The 17,872-nt window shown below is 42.2% G+C and overlaps 2 protein-coding genes across 2 annotated transcripts; one reads left to right on the plus strand and one right to left on the minus strand.

The window, feature by feature from the left end:
* Positions 1-1,099: 1,099 nt before the first annotated feature.
* On the minus strand, positions 1,100-7,758 carry LOC131134896 (extracellular calcium-sensing receptor-like). Its single transcript, XM_078792569.1, has 11 exons — positions 7,614-7,758; positions 7,403-7,494; positions 6,342-6,521; positions 6,071-6,259; positions 5,031-5,251; positions 4,751-4,916; positions 3,574-3,783; positions 3,311-3,434; positions 3,049-3,242; positions 1,919-2,200; positions 1,100-1,852 (listed from the first exon to the last, which is right to left on the minus strand). The coding sequence occupies exons 1-11, from the start codon at positions 7,756-7,758 to the stop codon at positions 1,430-1,432; spliced, it is 2,226 nt and encodes a 741-aa protein (XP_078648695.1). The 3' UTR covers positions 1,100-1,429.
* Positions 7,759-13,346: 5,588 nt separating this feature from the next.
* On the plus strand, positions 13,347-17,872 carry cep126 (centrosomal protein 126). Its single transcript, XM_078792972.1, has 8 exons — positions 13,347-13,512; positions 13,891-14,036; positions 14,108-14,186; positions 14,343-14,478; positions 14,652-15,738; positions 16,942-17,060; positions 17,261-17,315; positions 17,374-17,872. The coding sequence occupies exons 1-8, from the start codon at positions 13,412-13,414 to the stop codon at positions 17,595-17,597; spliced, it is 1,947 nt and encodes a 648-aa protein (XP_078649098.1). The 5' UTR covers positions 13,347-13,411; the 3' UTR covers positions 17,598-17,872.

The raw sequence follows: 17,872 nt of genomic DNA on the forward strand, positions 1-17,872 counted from the left end.
AAGAAGAATTACAATGTGGGAAATAAACATGATGGCAGGTGCAACACGCTTCATCAAGGACACAAAAACACCACAGCCACAGCAAAGCACCACGGTAAAAGGAACTGTGAGTCAACAATTTCTTGTGTGAAACGCGTGTAAAGTGTATGGTGATGGGCTTTACAGCATTCTAACATATATAATGATTGTAAACAAATACAGTTGGCTACTTTGCAAATTTCTCTTATCGCGGGCTATTTTGGGTAACTATCCTTTGCAATAAACAAGGGAACATTGTATGCCGTGCGACAATAAAAAAAACAGCCGCAGACCGCAAATGGCCCCCATGCTGCACTTTAGACATCCATGGCTTGTTTGGGGACTCTAAATTATCCATGGCTGTGCCCTGTGCCTTCCTCTCGCCCAATGCCAACCGTAACATTGGAACACACATTGTCCTCAACTGTGAAAAGACGGATTGCCAAGCTATGTGTGGAACATTAGAACCAAGAGGTGCGACAGGCCCAACCAGTCCATTTCTGCTTTTTTAGACGTAGACACTGGATGTGTGTGTCCTTGCGGTGTATGGAGTTACTGTGCAGATGCATTGAGAACAAAGTAAACACAGTAAAATGATTATTATCAGCAATGCAATTCATTCTTATATTGCATAAACACACATAACATCATGTTCTCCCTCCAGTGGGCCATTTTATGCTGCCTCTGTATGGGTAGAACATAAAAGACTCGGAAAAATTTTGAATTATTAAATACTGTATATGATTTGTTTACTTTGGTCTTTATTTCATATATTAAAATATATATATATATATTAAAATATATATAAAATATATTAAAATATATTAAAATATATATTAAAATATATATATATATTTCTAATATATTATCTAACCAAAGACACAAATTCTCAGAGGTTACTCAACATGTTTTATTATGCCCAAAATAATCTCTCTTCTACACAAGCATAGAAGTTTTAATGGTGCAAAAAATCCTTTAAAATCAAAGGATGAAATTATAGAAATAATGTCTCTTCTATATAAGAGAATATGAAAAACAATAATATAATGTTCTTATTATATTATTATATATTAATATAACAACTCCAGAACACAGGACATTTACATTACTTTCTAAAAAAAACACAGTTTAGGACGTTTGGTCACCCTAGTCATTACTGAATAATTATCTAAAAGTGGTTATTTATGATATTATTGAATGTTAAGCCACAAACTAAGACATGTACAGTCAGCCTTACAACCATGAAGACAAATCAAATGTTAATGGTAGGATGTTGCCATCTAGTGGTTATTATTGGTACTTTAAGCGAAAGCAACTACCTTGGGCATTGGCAGGTAGCACAAGAGGTCTAAGAAGATGATAAAACAGGAGTCTGATTAGCAGAGGAACAAAAAAGCTGAGAATGAGGCCACTATCTGCCCATCAGGTATTTCTTGGTGTTTCTCTCAGGCCGAAGAACAATGATGAAACATTTTGGTGCAAAAATACAGAAGAGTAAACCGTAGCTGGAGGCGAGGATGGCGAACACTTCCACTGCAACGACATACTTCCCGGGCGAGCTGACATAGGCGGGAACAAACGCCACCCAGACGGCGCAGAAGATGATCATGCTGAAGGTGATCAGCTTGGCCTCGTTGAAGTTATCTGGAAGTTTCCTGGCCATGAAGGCCAGGAGGAGGCAGGTGCAGGCCAGCAGGCCGATGTAGCCCAGCACCAGAGTGAATCCCACCACAGAGTCCATGGCACACTTGAGGGTGACCTTAGACCCTTGGAGACCCAAATCATGTGCAGGAAGTGGCGGGTTGAGGGATAACCATATGGCACAGATGCTCACCTGAGTAATATTGAAATAGTTATACACTTCAACATCATATATAATATCAACAGATAATATCCCCACCTGGATGCAAGTAAACAAGCCGATACTTCCTCTCTGCTGCCAAGGACTGAACCATTTGATCAGGTTTTTAGAACTGGAATGACTTGAGCGGAAGGCCGCCAGAACCACCACAGTCTTAACGAGGAGGCAAGACAGGCAGAGTACAAAACTGATGCCAAAAGCGGCCTGCTGGAAGCGACAAGCCCACGCTGACGGACGGCCGATGAAGAGCAGCGAGCACAAGAAGCAGAGTTTCAACGACAAGAGAAGCAGGAAGCTCAGTTCGGAATTGTTGGCTCGGACCTGAAAGTTTAAAAAAAGTTATGGATGTGTCAAGATGGGAGCTGATCAGATCACATACCTCCATGTTAACCAAGCTACAGCGACATTGTTGTTATTGTTATTAATAACATTGTTACACCAAAGAACTACTTATGTGGGGTAGTGACACCTTGCCGGAAGGAAGTTCCGATAATGCTTAAAATGACCAAAATACTGTAAGTATTACATGTTATCATGAATGTACCTGTTACTACATGCTCACAGCATGGATGTAAAACCATAAAACCTTGTGGGAGGTTTTTGGGAGGTGGCACCATCATGATCCTTCAATGGAACAATGCAGGTTGTGCATGGGGTGTCCCTGGGGTGCATCACTCATGACTGAAGGCCCTGGTCTTTGTGGTAATGACTGGATTTTTCTACAGGACAACAATAAGCTGAATCTTTTGGACCATTCTGCGTCTTCCTATCATCTAAATCCGATGGAGAACATTTCGGGATGGATGGAAAGGGATGTTTACAAAAATGGCCATCAGTTCCAGACAGTGGATGCCGTCTGTGAAGCCATCTTTGACTTTGATCGCAGTTTAAAACAAAAGTCATCTGACTTTCAGACCTTCAGTGTATCTGGACATGAGGCAGATAGAGTAGGACTACTGTAAAAGCGAGTAGCTTCTGGGAACATAAACACAGTTTATCGCACATCCACATAGTGTACATGCTTTGGTAGGTGCTGCTGTTTTGATTAGCAACAGAGCTTGGATCTGGTCCATCTGGTCCATCCATCTATTTCTATTCTGCTTATCCTCCTCATCTTATCCTTCAAAAATGTCAAAAAGTCAGCAGCCCATCAAGAAAATGAAGCCTACCATGGGTGTGTGTCTGAAGTAGACAAACACCACGAGGACGACGCTGGTCACCGTAGTGCCAGACAAAGCGCCGGCGGTGAGCGTGACGCCCAACGTCTCATCGAAGGACAGGAAATCAAGCTGGCGAGGGATGCATGCTGTCTTCTCAGCATTGGACCAGAACTGAGCTGGACAGCGCTCACAGGAGAGCGAGCCTTTCAGTCAAAAATGAGGTTCAAATTGAGTGAAAGCACTGACGACGGTATTGTATTGTCTTCCCTACCAGTTGCATTGCTGATCTCTCCATCAGTACACGGGATGCAGTCAAAGCAGCAAAGAGGTTCTCCTTTCCTGCTGGCCACCCTGGTGCCAGGGGGGCAGCTCTCACTGCACACGGACGTAGGAACCTTAACATAAAAAGAAAACATATAAACATCTACTGCCATGGAGGTTATGCTTTCAAAGGCAATCACAACTGTCAGGATGGGTTGGGGCGTCGCCCATAAAATGATATGTAAACACAAGACACAAATAAAGGTTTCTGACCTGGCTAGATCCTGTGCTCCACTGGATCGCCGACTCATTGAGATGAATGTCATATCCGTCCATGTGGCCGATTAAAGCAAGTTTCAGAGATCCCTCAGGGGTCATCTGCCAGTTGACGAGGTCGTACTTAGCCTCTATGTCGCCCCCTCGGAAGCGCAGCTCATCTCCGTGTGGGGTGACAACATGTGCTTTGTTTAAGTGCCGCAACAGCTGAAAGAATCCATTTGGTTTCAGACATTTGTGTAAACAAAACCAGTGTAAACAAAAGACGAGGCCCTTCTTGGCAGGAGTTATGCAGGTGGCCACTAGGGGGCACTAATCACAAGCATAACCTAACCTAGCATACAGACTATTTGTAAAGGTGTGAAAAAACAAAAGGAAAAAAATCTATTTAACAGAGATCACTAATATTTTTGTACATATTGTCAATTGTATTCTCTTTGCATCACATCTTTACTGTTTTGATTTAATCTACCCCAAATCGTTAGTTCTAAGTAAAGCACTTTTACTACAGTTTTACAGTTTTACACAGTTACGCCACAGGGGGCGTTGCGGCTTGTTTTGGGTGGTTGGGAAAGCCACGCACAGCAGTGAAGAAGAAAAATAAACTGCTGTGTTGGAAAGACACCAAATGTTATTTGTTGTGTTTCAGGTTGGTGAAAAATAAGTGTTTTAAGTGTTTTTAAGAACCACAATTTGTAGTATTGTCATGTAGAGTGACTTTTGATACCATGGTAATGTTTGGAGTTGTTTATGTGGTGTAAGTGGTGTAAATTCGCTAATGCTAACAGGCCTAGCTGTGAGAAACAAAGCCTGGCTTGCTAAAGGCATTGATTAACACCTATTTGATGTGCAAATACAAATACAGCGAAGAAGAAACAGTGTTGGAAAAACACCAACTGTTCCCGTTTTGCTGTGTTTCAGGTTCAGAACGTCTGACAGGAGAAAACTATAACTGTATTTCCCTGAGTGTAGTTTAGGGAGGTAACATATTGCATGAAATGTATAGGTAGTATACGTATTATTGCTTCTGTTTGAATGACAGTATACAGCATCACTGTATGTGAAAGAACTGACATACTTATGATGACATATGATGTAGTATTATATTATTATTTTGCAGAATCAGCTCGATGACTGCTTGATCTAAAAATGTGGGTGCATCAGTGCCATTTACCTCAGCAGGGTCAATGTGACTGGGAGAGGAGCAGGCGGTGCTGCAGGCGAGGAGGCTGTGTAGAGCGTGAGCTGCAGCGTAAACAGCCAGATAGACATTATATGACCAACGGAGTTGGGAGGTGTCAGTAAGAAGATGCTGCATTCCCTCCAGGGACTCTTCGCCGCTGCAGGGTGGCAGTGATGCTCTCGCAACTGATGGCTTGTCAGAGGAGGAAGTGGAGGCGTTTGACGGATGCTCCGACCACCTCTTGAGTGATGATGAGCGGGATGTGGCAGACCCCAGACGACATTGAAATTCTTGTTCCCAGAATTCTCTCAAGAAGTCATCATCGGGGCGATGATTGGGGTTCAAACTTCGGAGATAACGTTCGAACCCGGGAATGGCGGCGCTCTGGATGGCCACGCCGAGGATCCCACGTGCCACCTGAGCGATGGCGGCATCTTGGAGCTCATGACTGGTACTCCAAGTCTCACTGGCCAAAAACTGTTTGTCTGTCACCTAAACACGGAAGACACAAGAAATCACAATATTTCATATTCTCATTCATCAGGCTGTTGGGTTTTTAAGGGCATTGAATGCATCACAGATGGACTATTGGGAGCTGTCCTATCCAGTCTTTCAGTATGGACTGATGAAACCTGCTCAGAGGGGACAAACTAAACCAGGGGTGTCCAAAGTGTGGCCATGGGGGCCATCTGTGGCTGCGGCACATTCTAAAAATGTAATTTAAACCTAAAATTAAAAAATCTGTGTTAATTCTACCAAAATAGTTTGTTTTATGTTTCGAATATGATGAGGAAAAAAATGACAAATTGGTTTTAAATATTTGTTGAAAAATTAAAGAAAAACAAAACTATAAAATGAAAATGAGGTTTTATGGGGATAGTGTCAGAACTGCGAGAATTTTTTTTAATAATTCAATACTATAATTTGAATAGCTGGAAAAGAAAAAACGGCAGCAGAAATGACAGATCACAACTTATTTTTTTTAGAATAAAGTATAATATAATAAAGTAAAATATTAAGGGAAAAAAATTCTAAAAATGTAAAATTAAAAAATCAGCAGTAGTATTACAAAAAGAATGACAAGTTCAAAGTTCACATTTTATGAAAACAATGGTGTAATACTATGAGGAAAAATAATGTCATTTTAGTAGCATATGGTTGAAATAAATAAGTTGAATAAAGGTTAGGTTGTTGAAAAAGTAATAATTAGCGATATCACTAATTATTGGCCCGATAAATGTCTATTTGTGAGGGATTCAATGCCGGAAGAAGGCAAGATTTTAGAGTTGTTTTTTTTGCTGTTTCGCTCACGTTTCTCTTTGCCAGCTCCAGAAATATCATCTTCACATATCCAATCCATGTAGCAATGAGAATCACCCTGGCTTTAGCAGCTACAATGATGCTCGTTGCATGTCGGACATCCGCCTCACTGTATTCCTGGCGGATGATGTGTACAAATTCCACGCACACTCCTTTGCCTGCAATCCCCTGTTGGAATACCTACCGCATGCAACACAAACATCCCATCAATGAGTCACACATGAGACAGAACACAATGAGTCAACACAAACAGAGCGAGCACCTGTAATACTAATTGACTGTACTCGCTGTCACCAACCACAACTCCCACCCAGGTCCACTGGAAGCGAATGGCCAGCTGTGCAAAAGCCCCCGCTTGGTAAACGTCACTGGGGATGGTTCTGAAGAAGTTGGGGAACTTGGACCTGTCGCTGAGGCAGGGGCAGCTGGACAGGAAGCTTATCTGACATGAAAAATACACAGCTTTCATTTGCCTTTGCAATTCCCTCATTGTTGAAAACTGTGGCCCAGGGGGCCTTTTGTGACCTTGAGATGTTTTTGTATTGACCCCTGGAAATTAATGTGGAAAGCAAAAATGGGACAATCACCAGTAATTTTACAAGAATAAAGTCAAAATATTGTGGAACTAAAATCATAATGACAAGAAGAAAATGTTGTTTTTTTAAGTTAAAACTCAAATTTTGCAAGAATAAAGTCAAACTATTAAATGAAAAGGTCATATTTTAACAAGAAAAAACAGCAATTTTACCAGAATAAACTTTCAGTATTATGAAGAAAAATAATAAAATTTTAGTAGCATCAAGTTGAAGTATCAAATGTATTTTTTAATGTAATTGTAATATTTGGAAAATTAACTTTTTTGAAATGTTGTAAGGTTACGAGAATAAAGAATTAGGTGAAGAATATTTGCAAGAAGGAAGTTGAAATAGTTGGAAATTTGGGTAAAATAAATAATAAATAAATTTTACCAGAATGAGGAAAAATAATGTCTCTTTAGTAGCATAAAGTATACAGAAATATGACATTTTAAAGTTATTTCATTATATTTTAAGTCATAATATTATGAGAAACACAACAAACCTAAGTTGTAATTTCTTAGAAAATTAGTTTGGGGAAAAAGACATATTCTAAGAATAAAGTCAAAACATTATCTAAATAAAGTTATACTATTACAAGAAAAAAGGGCAAAAATGTAAAAAAAATAAGATGTTGATCCTATAAATAGGCAAAGTTTTATCCTTTCATTTTTCACGATGTGGCCCTAAGTGGACCAGGTCTGTACCCGTCCCTGATGTGTTGCAAAGTGCTCTTATTGAAACTCACAACAGGCACAGAGAGTGGCCCCAGCATCGTGGACACGATAATGCTGGATGCAGAGGAGGCAGGACCAATGAGCAAAGAAGCGGACCGAACACCTAAACACAACATTTACAGACCTTGGTTACTTTTTCACCTGGAGATTGGCATGCTACTCCATCACCCCTACCTGCTGTCCCTGCTGTGCGTCCATCAGATGCTGAGGTGGTTAAGTCACAGTGTTTTGTGTCTCCTGCGGTTAAGGACAATGCGGCCTGCAGAACCCAGGGGTACCCCACGCAGCTGTCGAGTACGTGGTAGCCCAGAGTCACTCCGGGCAGAATGGTGCTGTTAGCGTTGATTTCCTCCACGGCAAACAGCATGGCGTACATGGATTTCAGTGAGGGCACATATAGACTGGGCAAAAATCACCAAGCACATCACAATCAGCATTACGGACAACTTCAGGTGGAAGTGAGAACGCAAAAGGGGTTGTGGGATAACAGTATCTAGAAAGTCCCCAAATGATAGTCAAATACTAAAGACAGTAAATATACACATAAGTGCTAAGTTATGCTAGCCAAGGATATGTCAGGAGAATTCTGCTGGGTTTTTCATCTACTGCAAAAAAAATAAACTCTCAGCAAAGATCCTGTACATCAGGGGTGTCCAAAGTGCAGCCCGGGAGTCCTTTTTTAATTATTATCATTTATATTTTACAAGAAAAAATATTAAGAGAAGAAACATCTAACAAGAAAAAGTCATCCTTTTATGAGAACATGTTGGGGGGAATAATGTTTGTATTTTACATTTTATTTGAATGAAGTTGAAAAACAAAAAAGCAACAAAATATGTGTCACTTTTAGAAAATGTTTACAAAAAAAAGTGAAAATATTAAGAGAAAAATTGTAATCTAATCAGAAAAAGGTCGTAATTTTATGAGGAAAAATAATGTCATTTTAACAACATCAAGTTGAAATATTAAAGGTTTTTTTGCCAGAATATTATGGAAAACAACAAATAAAGTAGTTGTTTCTCAAATTAGGTTGTGGAAAGAGTTATGATGTTACAAGAATAAAGTCAATATGATGGGACTAAAATCACAATGAGGAAAAGAACATGTGACAGAAAAAGTAGTGGGGAAATTTAAAGAAAAAACAGCAAAAATGTGAAAAAAAATTTTTTACAAACATTTGTTATTTTACAATAAAGTCCAAACATTAAGAGAAAAAAATCCTATTCTAAAAGTTTTAATTTTACAAGAATAAACTTGCAATATTATGAGGAAAAATAATGTCATTTTATTAACATAGAGTGAAGTGTCGATTGATTCGAGCGAAAGGCCAACTGGGATCTTTTATTCTAGCAGCTATGAAACGAGCCCAGGAGTCTCAAGGACAGTTTACAATTAAATTCAAATAGGAGTAAATACAAATGCAATCAGCTGCTAAAGCTTTAGCAAAGTCGCATCAATGTCTTTTATGAATTTGCACGTATTAACAACTGAGGGAAAATATTCCATTCCTAACAATATGTTGCAGATATCTGTGGGAGAAGAGCTTGCCAAATCAATTCTTGAATCGTTATAGCATCGGTAACACCAAAGACGCTTTAAAAATCTCCCCTCCAATGAGGCGTACATCACACTGACATCACAGCATGCAATGATGGGAGTACCTGGTGCAAGATGGAAAATGTGGCATCGTGGTATAGCTCCTCTCAATAGTTGAATGTACAATTCTGATATTAAAAAGTCCACCGAGAATCACATCCCCATCCTGGTAGAGGCCCGCTTGGCTCGGGGTCCCCCACCGAGAGCAGACCTGCTCCGTCTGCACCCCCGCCACACTGACGTGCAAGAGCGGGAGAGCCGAGTAGGGCCACAAAGTGAGGAGCCAGGAAAAGAGAGACATGGCTGCCGCTGCTTGTTGGAATAAGACGTTATATGATGTACATGAAGATGAAAATAGGAAAGCATACCTCACATAACAGTTAACATCAGCAGTCTCTGTTACCATTCTATATGTTCTTAGTGCAATCCCTACACTGGTGTCTGACTCACTACAAAATACCCCCACCCCTCTCTCTCTCGCTCACACATTTATAATAATAGTGGGGAGGCCTTTGCAACAGGCGTAAAAGTGATGACGCCGGTTGAAATCGAAAATGACTCCTCTCCAGAGCAATGCTGGAAAAACAATCGCACAACAAGTAGTGTGCAAGTGTTTTTTTAAGGGTGTCCAAAATGCTACCAGGGGGCCATTTGTGACCCAGGGCTGTTTTTCTATGTGAAGAAAACCTTAACAAACACACACAAACACAACAGCAAAAAAAGAAAGACCTGCAATAATTATACAAAAATGAGGACAAAGTATTAAGCGTTGTAATCCAATGACAAAAATATATAATAATGAGGACAAATTGTGTAATTTTAGTAGCATAAAGTTGGATGAAATAGTAAAGAAAAAAGTGTTTTTTTAAATTTGTAGTATTATGAAAAATAAACAAAATGAACAATAATGTTTTGGAATATTCATTAATTCATTTTCTACCACTTATTCTCACGAGGGTCGCGGGGGTGCTGGAGCCTATCCCAGCTGTCTTGGGTGGGGTACACCCTGGACTGGTGGCCAGCCAATCACAGGGCACATATAGACAAACAACCATTCACACTCACATTCATACCTATGGACAATTTGGAGTCGCCAATAAACCTAGCATGTTTTTGGAATGTGGGAGGAAGACGGAGTACCTGGAGAAAACCCACGCATGCACGGGGAGAACATGCAAACTCCACACAGAGATGGCTGAGAGTGGAATTGAACTCGGGTCTCCTAGCTGTGAGGTCTGCACGCTAACCACTCGACTAGGCAAGGAAAAAGTTCTAGGATTATGGGGATAAAGGCAGAATATTACGAGATTTTTATTTTATTATGAGAATTTGCTGTGATTTCTATGAGAATAATGTGACCAAAAGAGTTGTATTCTAAAGACGCAATATTATGAGAAAATTATGTTGTAATTTTTTTTGAAAGATTTGCTGAGGTATGATCTACTCAGTCTTTTGGGGGAGCAGGACAATGATAGTAATCCCTCCATCCAATATTTTCTACGCCGCTTATCCTCACTGGGGTTGCGGGTATGCTGGAGCTTATCCCAGCTGTCTTCGGGCCAGAAGACAGCTGGTCAAGGGTACACCCTTGACTGGCCGCCAGCCAATCACAGGGCACATATAGACAAACAACCACTCACCCTCATACTTCACACTTCATACTTATAGACGATTTGGAGTCGCCAATGAACCTAACCTAAGTGATAGTAATCTGCCACTGAAACTGCTCTTCTGTCGGGAGATGATTCTGGTTGTCCATGATGGAAAGGAGCCTCCACAGATGTGCCAATGACACACAAGAGGGCTGGTAGAGTCTAGTAGAAGAGCTGTAGCAGCTTCTTGCATACGTTGAAGGACGGCAGCCTTCTGGCTCTGTACTCTTTTACTATATGGCCCTAACTGGAAAAAAGTTTGGACACCCCTGCATCAAACTGGGCTCCTGAGACACTTCATGAAATGCAATGCAGTCTATTGACAAAGGTATCTTTGTGCACATTGCAGATGGTGGCAGCCTAACTGGAAGCATGCATGGGGACCTGCATGCACAGAGCATCAGGTGTGCCATTAGAGCCAGCTCCATTATCATCATTTCATGAGCAATTACACCTCATTACGTTGATGTGCCTTATTGGGGCTGTTTGTGACTTTTAGCCCATTAACTACTGACGCTTGTGGAACGTCAACCTCAGCGTGAAGTTGATCCTTAGTGGGAAATATGTAGGGAAAGTAATACACTGTAACTAGAAAGAATCCATCCATCTGTTTTCTAGAGTCTATCCCATATGTGAGGCGGGGTACACCATGACAAATATGACAAAATATATGACGCTGCGTCTGTGCTAATGACCCCGCCTCCACCCACCCACACAATGAGACTGTATGACTGACACAATGGCTCACTCCATTCAAGCCGTTGTTCTATCGAACTCACGTGCCAAACCTTCTTCCTGCCTGCAGTTTTACAAAATGTATGATATTTAGGCCTGTCATGTCTTTGGGTCAAAGACATTAATAATTCATACGTTTCATAAGTTAGTTAAAATGAAAGTAATAAATAGTTAAAAGTTCGAATAAATATTGCTAAAAACGTTAAGGTTAAAAAGTTTACAGAGTGAGACATCTTCTCTAGAAAGTATCGTTTTGGGCCACTAGAGAGTGAGTGCTCTTGCATATAGACAAGCTTTGTCGTTTTCTTTCGGTGAAAAGCAGGTTGGCCTCACGGCAGAAACGAAACGGGAAAACCTCATAAACACGCTGAAAGTTGCTCTAAACGCTTGTTTCTTGGGAAATTATCGTCTTTGTAAGTATATTGGTGTATAAAGCACTTACATAGATGCATTTTATATTTCAAAAGTTGTACTTGTTTTGACAAGTTCGCTAACTTCATGCTACTGCTAGTTTGCGTTTGTAGTTGGTGTACGTGTGTTAGCTAATTGTTAGCTGACGTGTGTTTAGCCTGCAGCATGAGCAGTATTGGAATTTTATTTTATTCTTTCTGTATATTTCAGTTACCACTTATTTTTACAAGAAAGCTTCATAAAGCAAGAAAAGCAAGCCTTGTGTGCGGAGTTTTCTTCATTGTTCGCTGGCTGTCTAGCGGCATACAGATACGTGTTGGCAGGACAGCACAATGCCATTTTTTCCTGCTTTTGAAATATATCTGTCTATATATGTCAGCTAAAAGGGGAACTGCACTTTTTAGGGAAATTTGCCCATCCTTCCCAAGCCGTATGTGAAACATGAACACAACTTTCTTTCCATTTTCTGTGCATTATAACACAAGAAAATCAGTTAATTTCAGCTAGCTTACAATGCTGTCATTGGGTTACACCTATTTTGACTATGAAGCCCTGTAAAAACAAGGTTGCATGGTTTGCTGTGATCATGCATTAACGCGTACACTGGTGATGACATGTAATAGATGCAGTATCTTGCCCTATTTTGATTATTTAAAACATTACCCAAACTTCTTTCCTTGATGCATTGATAGTAACTACCTAACAAGACACCTCGCTGACCACTATAGTCTCAGCGTCATTCACAGAGGGAAGAGTGGATACCTAGCCCTCGAAGACTGACAAAGACTGAACAAGATGCTGGTTAGCACTTGAAACTGCACTATGCCTGCTCCTGCACTGTAAACCCAAATGTTCAAAGTACATGCTAACCACTCGACCACTGTATATACTAGGTCTGTTGCTATGCTCACTACTACCACTAGAGGGTGTTGTGTACTCATTACATATACAATATGGAGAGTGGAAGAAGTTTGCTGCTGAAGCAAATATATCGTCCCCCACCCCGTCTCAGCATATATCAAATGTGCCTGTATGTACATATCAGAAACCCACAGTAGGCTAAACATGGTGCCACAACGCTGTGCGGAGTGGCGGTGAGAATAGACAATTGGTCGTAGAACCACAGCAACCGTCGTCAAGGAAGCGGCGTCCCGACTCTTTTTGATGATGGCTTTACTGTACGCAAACACACAGGTGAGTCCTTTATCTACTTTTAAAAATGCGTTAAATACGACAACACAAGTGTCTTGGGTTCGAGATTTAAAAAAAACATAATTGTTGCTCCGTTTATCTTACGAAGGAGATAATGAGTTCAAATCTCAAGTTTGCCTTAAGCTTGTGTTCAGTTTTTTACATCACTGTGACGTCATCAACGTCAAGGCTTTGCAGCTAGGATTCTAGTTGTCCTACTCCTATCCCGCGGAGGGGTTTATTTGTTGTTAAAGAACGCGATTGACGTCATCCCAACTGTTACAAAGCTAATGCTAATGTGTATAGCTGGGAGCATGACATTGGCCTGTGTAATCACGTTGAAGACAGCATTATTTGTATTATTTTTATTGTGTTATTTGTGTTATGATGATTATGATACATGACTGAAAGTGCTGGTTCTCACACAGAGATGTGATGTCGGACCTGCAGCGGGAGAGAGAAGCTTTGGTTGAGGAGCAGAAGGTCAGCAGAGAAAGGGCTCGCAGACATGTGCAGGAGACCAACCGGCGCCGCAGGTCCGTTCATGTTATTTGGATGGGTTCTTTAAAAAGTGAAAACATGCTAAATGTACCTGAACATATCTTCAAGGGCAGAGAGGCTTGTCACTGGGTTCGTGTGCACTTCAGGTCCGTTTATGTTTCTTGGATGGTTTTTATTTAAAAAGTGAAAACATGCTAAATGTACCTGAACATACCTTCAAGGACAGAGAGGCTTGTCACTGGGTTAGTGTGCACTTCGGCTTCTCTTTTTGTTCCCTTGACATTTGACACTTGGGAGCACGTTTGTTTGGTCCAGGACAATGTTACCTAGGAGTCCAAGTACATGCCCTGTGTTGTGGTGCATCCAGCAAGTAAAAGAAGCCTCTAGTAACTGCTCTTATACTGGTCTTTCAGGGATCTGAGGGAGAAACAGAGGCAGTGGGTTCTCCAGGAGCAAAAACGACGTGAAGAAGTTCTGCAGCAGCGCCGGCAGAAACTCCAGGCTGTGACGGAACACTTCCAGAGGGCTTATGTGCCTCCCGCACTGCGGCAAGCCCAATGTGAGCCACACATCTCCCAATATATCTCCCAGCAGCATGCTTTACTTTCTTGCCTATGTGGTGTCCTTCAGGTTTACCAAGAAATGATACACGGTTGGAAGATGCACTCCAGCAAATCCGAGGTTCTGGACTGCCTTGCAACATCAGCAGGTAGCACTTTGTAACTTTTCACAATCAACAACTGCCCTTACAAAAACTGTACTATTTGGAACCTGGTGATACTAGTAGTAGTACAGCAGTACCACAGTTTGTGTTATTAAAATACATTAATTGTGTCATCTTCTATGTCTCCAATCAACCGAACAGTGCCCCTACTTCCAAGCCCCCAATCGTGTCAGCATCCCCCCATCGGCAGAGCCCCCCTATCGTGCCGGAGCAGAGCATCTGTATCCAAAGGTGGCCTCCAAAGACGCAGGAGAAGCAACAAGAGCACAGCGGACAGGTAGGCTGCGACCTTTTATGTGAAATTTCTTGCTAACATCCATCCATCTTCTATGCTGCTTATCCTCGCTAGTCTGTGCTAACCTCCATGCATCCATCCATGCTAACCTGACACCAATCAAACTAGGAAGGAAAGTAGCAACCATTCCTTCCAATGCATGCTTTGTGTTTCAGGACGACAACGTCTCCTGTTGCTCCAAGTCCAGTCTGTCCAGTCAGGACAGTTTGGAAAGCGAGGAGCCCACTGAGAGTGCCGTCCTCTGCTACACAGAAATGCCCCCCCAAGACCTCAAATGTCCAAATGATGCGTGTCCGCCGTTGATCTTCAAGCCTGTGATGACGCCCGTCAGCAAGTTTCCCGCAGATGTCAACTACAATGTGCCGATCCACAAAGAAACTTGCACCTCCATCAACAACCTCAATAAGTTTCCAACAGACATGACGGGCATGTGGAAGCACATCAACACGCCGTTTGCAGGAAGTCCAAAGTGGCACCAGAGCCCACAGAATGGTGGCAAGGAAACAAGCGGGTCAAAGCTGACATCTCTCAGACTCACCAAAGGCATCCTTAAAGGTTTGTCCGGGGAAACACCAACCGATTCCGCACGCTCTCACGCCAGCTGCGACAAAGCGGTTGAATTGTTGGTGCGTGACAGCATCGAGGTGGCCAAGGCGAGGGCAAAGAGCACCGAGTGCAAGAGCGCCGCTAAAAAGCTACGTTGGCTGGATGAAGAAGCCCCCGGACCTGGACCCACAGATACTCACGTGCAGGCATGGGCAGATGTTGGGGTTCAAGTCAGCCTGGCGATGCCACAGTGTGGCACCAGCATGGAGGGCTCCCATGTCCCCAGGCAGGATAATTCTGCCAGGGTTGGAGCAGGTCTCGTTTCCTCGCTGACCATCAAGGACCTTGTCGCACAACATCGATCTGCCACCGGGACCCCATTGATGAGGACCACGGGGGAACCGTACAAGCACGAGCGCCCCATGAGGGGTCTCCACGGAGGAGACCAGGCTGGTGTCGACCATCGGTCCCCTGAGGAGGTTCTGCGCAAGGAGCGTCACATGACTGGTGACGGCGGAGCGATGACTGCACGCTTGCCACCTTCAAGTTGGAAGGCCATGCCTGTTTTTTGTCAGCTGGGCAGCGGCAGAGGCCAAGGGACTGCGTACAGAGAAAAAGCTTTGGACTGCACCCCCAAAGACCAGGACATCTATCAGCTCTGCCAAGACGTCCGCAGCGCCTTCATCAGCAGTGCCGGTAATAGTCACATATGTAAACTAGAGATGCACAATATAACGAGAAAACGATACCGGTAACTTTATGCTTCTCTAGAATAACTGATTTTTTTTTTGTGCCTACCTTACTTATTTAGATAGTAGTTCAGTACTTGTAGCGTATACTTTCAGCACACTTGGAGGTAAGGAGGACTGGAACAAATTACAATTTGACCAACTGTACTTGTTGAATTGTCCTAATCAAATATCACAACATTAATACTACTACTACTACTACTACTACTAGCACATCACTACTATCAGCACATCACTACTATCACAAGATGCAGATATTCAGTCATGGAAAATTGATTAGACCACCTTTGTTTCTTGAGTAAATTGATACATTTCAATGCCTGGTACAGCTAAAAGTACATTTGTTGACAAATATAATGATGATAACAAGAATAGCTCTCAAGAGTTTAAGAGCTGATATCTAGCAATGTCCATGCTTTTCTTGATAATAACCAAAATTACTTCAGTTCATACATGAATATCTATTGTATTGTACTGCCAAAAAAATATTTTTGTTTGTCATAGTTATATTTGTGGCTGGCGACCAGTCCAGGGTGTACCCCGCCTCACGCCCGAAGACAGCTGGGATAGGCTCCAGCACCCCCCGCGACCCTCGTGAGGAAAAGCGGTAGAAAATGAATGAGTGAATGGTTATATTTGCCCAAACAAAGGTACATTTGGTCGTAGCAGGCATTAGAATGAACAAGAAACTGCTCTAATGATTGCGGAGCAGAGGGAGCCACCTGCCGTGGCCCAGCAGGGTGCACAGTACTCGGACACACGCTCTGAGCAGCAGTGTGCCGCGATGGCGGTCTCTGGCAAATCTTTTGCACTTTTCAAACGCTGCAGCGTTTGTGTGCCAGGCATGGTAGCGATGTGGTGCATTTGCTGCAACTAGCATGCAAAATGTCTTCCTCAGAAAGTGAATGTTTGTTTAGTAGTGATGTCAGGGGAAGTTAAGATAGGTCGTTAACCTCACAGGCAGGAGAAAAAAAGAGTGCTTGATTTGCTCACTTACAAATACAGGTAATCTTGCCTCGTTGGAGCATTTTTAAAAATGATGGAGCTATTTTTAATGTTAGCGGACTAATCGGTATGGTGTCGTGATTCCTCATATCATCCCAATGTGCACTCCTTATTTCACCTCACACTCAATCTCTCATGAGCTCAGAAAAAGCTGGCACCCGTTGCCAAGGGGGGACGAGTATGCGGGGTGTGACCAAATCCTTTCTGGATCAGAACCGACGAACTCCCGCTTCAATCAACAAAAAACCTCTTGAATCCTTCAAGGTACCAGCTTGTACTTTTCTTTGAGAAAGTCTTTGTTGTCTTGTTCATTTGAAGTATCACAAGTGAACTACTTTGTTAAAATAACTATTTTTTTACTATTATAACTATATTCATAACTATAACTATTATTTTTAAAAAAGTCTTTTAAGCTCCACATTTGTAAAGCTTATTGAATGTGTGTGCTGTTCTTTTGTGTCCAGGCTGCTAATCCCGGAGGAGAGCATCCCAAAGCATGGTACACGGATCCAAACAAAGGTTTGCATCAAGAAGAAGTCAAGTCAAAGTTCCTCATGTAACAAGGTCTCCATTGCAGGTGTCAGAACCGCAACTCAGCGTTGCCCGGCCGACACACACACCTATGCCCCATTGGAAGACCGTGGTACTTCGGTTGCCATGGGAACAAACAAAACACAAAGGATGCAGCAGCAGCAGCGCCGGCTGCCACCTCCGACGTCCATTTCCATGGAAGAGCAGAGCATCTGTCAGTCTTTGGACCGACTCAACTACCAGCTGCACCGCAAAGGTGGACTTCACTGACAGACCCGACATGCAAGATGCAAATCCCGAAAAGATGCCTCATAGTACTTAACGCGCAGCTTTACGCTACCTTCAAAGCATGCATGCCTTATGCAGGAACAGCAGAAAAACCAAAAAGCTTCTCAGAAACCTTGACAGTTTGGGGAACACTTCAAGAAATCAAGAACACAAGAACATCTGGAAGCGGATAAGATCCCAGCTACCTCACCAAGCAATGCTGCGTTCCAGAAAAGTTGAAAGGCTTTGTTATGCTAAAAGTACACTGCCCCCCCCCC

The sequence above is a fragment of the Doryrhamphus excisus genome, linkage group LG8 (assembly GCF_037039965.1).
Source record: "Doryrhamphus excisus strain RoL-2023G ecotype Guam linkage group LG8, RoL_Dexc_Guam_v1.1, whole genome shotgun sequence".
Taxonomy (NCBI): domain Eukaryota; kingdom Metazoa; phylum Chordata; class Actinopteri; order Syngnathiformes; family Syngnathidae; genus Doryrhamphus; species Doryrhamphus excisus.